The sequence below is a fragment of the Manacus vitellinus genome, unplaced genomic scaffold (assembly GCF_001715985.3).
Source record: "Manacus vitellinus isolate BGI_N305 unplaced genomic scaffold, ASM171598v3 scaffold_24_pilon, whole genome shotgun sequence".
In the NCBI taxonomy this organism is placed as follows: domain Eukaryota; kingdom Metazoa; phylum Chordata; class Aves; order Passeriformes; family Pipridae; genus Manacus; species Manacus vitellinus.
Window position 1 is genome coordinate 6390650 of NW_021939798.1, and position 4801 is coordinate 6395450.

The window sequence follows — 4801 nt, forward strand, 5'->3', positions numbered from 1 at the left end:
AGTTTTATTTCTTATGACAGTTGTATGGGCAGGGAGCAGGTTTGGCTGGACCCTTCCCCATCCCAGCCCTTCCCTCAAGCAGAGCCAGGATACAATGAGGATATCACTGCCCTCATGGTGGCATGAGGATAAAAGCCAATGGCAGCAACTGCAGCAGAGAGGAGCCACAGCCCAATGTGAGCGTTGGGGCGTGGGGCAGCCCGGGGGGCAGAGCTGAGGATCCTTGGAGGGAAGCCAGAGCCTGGCAGCAACTAGGGACACAGGGGCTGGATCAGGCCCTTCCAGTCAGACAAGAGCAGAACCGAGAGCAGGGATGGTTGCAAGGGAGGAGAGGGCTGGGGGCTGCGGGGGGGCTCATCCATGGCACACACACTGCCCCTCCAGCCGCTCCAGGTGTCCTAGTGAAGGTGTGTTGGCTGTGGTCCTGGGTAGATGGAGCATCGCGTGGCTCACTGGCCAGGCTGGCAGTCACCACACCGCAGTGATTCCCACAGTGGCACACAGCAAGCTCCAGGCGTTGCTTCACGGGGCAGAAGGATCTGGCCCCTGGATCCTGGAACTGGGGCGAGGGCCCTCCTCGTGCACTCTCTGCTCCGCTGTATTGTCCCGTCCACCTTGGCTTGTCAGAGCCTGGTTCCCTCAGGCACTCGAGGGCAGGATCAGGCCCCTCTCTGTCTCCTGCCTGTGCCCCCAGGGCTGCTGGCTCCTCCCGGCCGCCCTCAGGAGAAGACACAGCAGCTGGATTTCTTCTTCTGTGACTCGATATAATCGTGGATCTGGAACCGGGGCTCGTCCAGCGGCTGCATCGCGCGCTGCTTCAGCTCCCTGCAGCGGTGGGGCCGTGTTACCCACACACACACACTCCAGCATCAGTGTGGGAGGTGGTGGGGCTGCAGGGGACACCTCCCTTGCTCAGTCCCCTGGCCCCAGGTACTCACTTGGCAATGGCCAGGAAGGCCAGCTCCACGTTCATGCCTGTCTTGGCGCTCGTCTCCATGAAAGGCACCCCATATTCCTGCAAGGCAGCACGACCCCATCAGTGGCTATCCCCAGAATGCTCTCCTGCCCCTCTGAATCACCCATTGCCTGGCCAAGGCTTGGGGGCCATCCCCTCCCTGCCTTGCCCCAGGTTTTTTGTCTAAGTGACTGCCCAAGAGCCAGGTGGGTCTGGGCACCCATCAGAGGGGATGGCACAGCTGTATGGGGACCCTGAGTGACAGGCAACTGACTGGGGAGATGAAGTTGGGTTAGACCCTGGCACAGCTCACCCTGGCCAGCGATGCTCCATCCTCTGTCCTCACAGCCCTCTCGCTGCTCACATCAGCCTGCCAAGGGAAGGAAAATGTCACCACACACCAGGCCAGCTGGCACCCTGGGGCATCTGGCAAGCAGGCAGTGTGGGGTGCTCACAGGGCTGACAGGAATGAGGGTCATGGGGGATCCAGGAGCATCCAGTGCCCAGAGAATCTGGGATCTATGGAACATCTGGGACCTGGTGGCATTGAGGATATCAGGGGGCATCCAGGATTTTGGGGACATGGGGGATGTGGGGCAGCATCCAGTATCTGCAGGCATCCAGGACCCAGGGAGGCTCTGGTACCCTTCTGGGCATCAAATACCCAGCATCATCCAGGATCCAGAGGCATCCAGTTTCAGGGGAAAATCCAGTACCCAGTTGGGCACTGGGCACCCCGTAGCACCTAGGACCCCTGGAGAGGATCTGGGGCCTGGTTGGGCATCTGGGGCTTGGAGTAACTTGGGATTCAGGGGTGCATCCAGGCCAGAGTGGGCATCCCATACCCAGCAGCATCCCATGCAGGGAGCATCCCGTACTGGGAGCCTCAGCCTCGTGCTGCCCCCCAATGGCTGTAGGGAACCCTGCCCACACCCCTGCCCCCTCCAAACCTTTGGGGTCACCTCTGGGCCTGGCCGAGCCCAGAAAGGAGCAGAACCCAGCGGAGGGTGCAGGCAGGGTGCACACAGCTGGCAGGCAGAGCCCACCGAGCCCATCCCTGCACAGCCATGGGGATGGCCAGGGCATGGCACAGCACCACATGGCAAAGCACAGGGCCAGGGGACCCTGCATGCACCTTGTTGCCCAGCAGCATGATGACCACATCCTTCTGTGCGTACTCGTGGATCTCCGTCAGCCAGGCCTGCAGGGAAGTGGGGCTGTGTCGGGATGAGCGGTACCCCCGTCCCTCCTGCCTCAGCCCTTACATCCCCCATGGTACCCCTGTTCCTCCCTCCTCAGCCCTCACATCCTCTTGGTAATCCTGCCCCTCCCCTCAGCCCTCACACCACCCCACGAGGACAGGGATAATGACTATTTTGTTGGCACGGGAACTATTCCAGCATCAAAGCCGAACAGCCCCGTCTCCTGGCTACAGCCCAAGCCTACGAGTAGTTCACATCCTTCCCAAACAGCGTTTTCTCCCTCCAGGCATTCTCCATGTCCCTGGACAAAACTCACCCAGCCATGCAGGACCCAGCCAGGTGCCCTGGGACGAGCTCCAGACTGGCTGAGTCTGGCCAAACCAGCCAGCACTTATTTGTAAAACAGGTTTCCAACTGCCCTAAACACCCATCCAGCCAAGCAGGGCACCCACGACCCCAGTCCCTGGGGAGGAACACACCCCTGACCCACGGGGGGACTCACGCGGATGTTGTCAAAGGACATCTTGCTGGTGATATCGTAGAGCAGGAGCAGGGCTGGGGGGGAAGAGGCAGAGGCATTGTCACGCTGCAGGGATGCATTTCAGGCAGTTCCCCCATCCATGGCAGACCCCAAACCCACCTTGGGCATCCCTGTAGTAGGCGTGGGTGACGCTGCGGAACCGCTCCTGTCCTGCCGTGTCCCAGATCTGCCAAGAAGCCACCCTGGTGAGATCAGGGAGGGGAAACACCCTCCCAGCTGAGGATACCTCTGTGGCTCCGTGCCCCAACGGCCCACGACGCTCAGCCTGGGGGAGGTTTCCAGCAATGTGGCTGGGAATTGCTTCCCCCTGCCCAGAACTCACCTGCAACTTCACCTTCACACCATCCACGGCCACCACTTTGTTCTGCAGAAGAGAAGGAGAGCACATTTATCAGCCAGCCCTGATAAATGTCTTGGCACATGTGCCAGCCAGCCCTGGTGCAGAGCTGGCACTCCCCAGCCCCTCAGCTGCTCTCCCACAGCCGGTGGGATGAAGCCAGGCTGCCCGTGGGGCTGGATGTTGCAGCCTCATTGCTACAAACCCTGATCCTGCTTGCTTGGCAGCTACAGGGACATCCCAGAGCAGCAGTCCCTCTCTCCAGGATGGAAAAGAGCAGAACCAGTGGAGACAGGACAGCAAGATCCCAGCCTGCTTTGGGTCCGGTGTGTCGCTCATCTCCTACAGCCAGCACCCTGTCCTGTGGTTCCTGGGTCCCCTAACAAGCCAGTTAATGATGCCAGCTGTCCTGCAAATCCCGGGGACACCGACCCACTCTGACTCCTGCCGGGAAGCTCCAGGATTGCAGCAGTTCCTGTCTGCCTGGCCAGGGAAGTTGGGCAGAGCTGGGGAAGTGGGGAGGTCTGGATGAACCACACACAAATGTGCATTTATTAATAACACCTTGGTGTGCTTTTATAAAGTTTGCCCATCAAAAAGCCCTGACCTTTCTGTCAGGATTCCTCTGCTCCGTGTGCTGGAGGAGCCAGCTCTGTGCTAAAAATTTGGGTTATTTACAGCAATTTAAGGGCTTTGGGTGCTACAAGCTTCCTGAGGACACTCAGTGGATGATTTGGGTGTCCTGCTCAGGTATCCTTGATGGTGGGAGCCTTGCTTGGTCCTTAAATGTGGTTGCAAACACTGAGTTAGGGGGTTGCATGTAGCACGCAACTTTATCCAGTGTGGCAGGAGGAAATCTCCTGGGTCACGACGGTTTGCAGTCAGGCAACTGGGCTGGGACTGGGAAGGGGAAGAGGCACTTCCATGTGAGCAGGAAAGGCAGCTGTCAGGGCTTAAGCAACAGCTCTACTCAACTTGGAAGTGCAGGGACTTCTCTCCAGAGACCAGAAGAAAGAAACGCAGAAGTTACTGAAAAGCTATTTTTAAGACTCTTAAAGAATCATACTTGGAGGGATGAGTCTGAAAAGAGAAGACCCCTATAAATAATTTGGTTGCCTGCAATTGTTTGAAGTGGAAATTCAGCCCCTGTGGAGATGACAAAACTTGAACAAATGGGCTGGATAAAATAAAAACGTGCCCTAGGAGACTCTGGAGATTTCCTACCAGCAGCGAGCTGTGAGCTGCTGGAGGAGATGCTTGCACGACGCAGGGCAGGTACCCAAGGGCTGGCAACACCTTCAGGGACACCAGTGCGGAGCCCAGCAGAGGAACACAGGAGATTTTACCTCTTTCATGACTTTATCAGAAGGACAGGCCTCATAACCCCTCCAAAGCAAACCCATAGCCCTCTCTGTCCCCCAGGCCCTGCTCACCAAGCCCCCAGTTCCACCACAAGGCGGGAAACCAGAGCAGCTGCAGCTGTGGGGGCAGAGGAAGCAGCAACCGCGTTCCACACGTGTCGGATGTTGCAGGCAGAGCCCTGCCTGGGGACACCCCCATGACTTCCAGCCTGCTGAAATGCTGCTCTGCCCTGTGCTGCAAACAGCTCTGCCTCCCTGAACACCTCCAGAGACCCTGCCACTGAAATTTGGTGAGCAGAGAGCAGCACGGGAGATTGAGCAGGATTTGGTGACCTTAACAACTGCTCAGCAGCCCATTTCAGCCCTTTCAAAGCACAAGGTTACAACAGCCAGAGTTGACCCCGC

At 58.4% G+C, this 4801-nt stretch overlaps 1 protein-coding gene across 1 annotated transcript in view; it reads right to left on the bottom strand.

Annotated features, from left to right (window-relative positions):
• Positions 1–503: 503 nt before the first annotated feature.
• RAB37 (RAB37, member RAS oncogene family) overlaps positions 504–4801 on the bottom strand; it is a 14848-nt gene continuing 10550 nt past the window's right edge. Inside the window, exons 3-9 of the mRNA XM_025895156.2 lie at positions 3021–3062; positions 2798–2864; positions 2660–2712; positions 2091–2156; positions 1269–1325; positions 939–1015; positions 504–825 (exon numbers count right to left, since the gene is read on the bottom strand). Of these exons, the coding sequence (XP_025750941.2) occupies positions 720–825; positions 939–1015; positions 1269–1325; positions 2091–2156; positions 2660–2712; positions 2798–2864; positions 3021–3062 (468 nt within the window). The 3' untranslated portion in view covers positions 504–719. The remainder of the gene's footprint in view (positions 826–938; positions 1016–1268; positions 1326–2090; positions 2157–2659; positions 2713–2797; positions 2865–3020; positions 3063–4801) is intronic.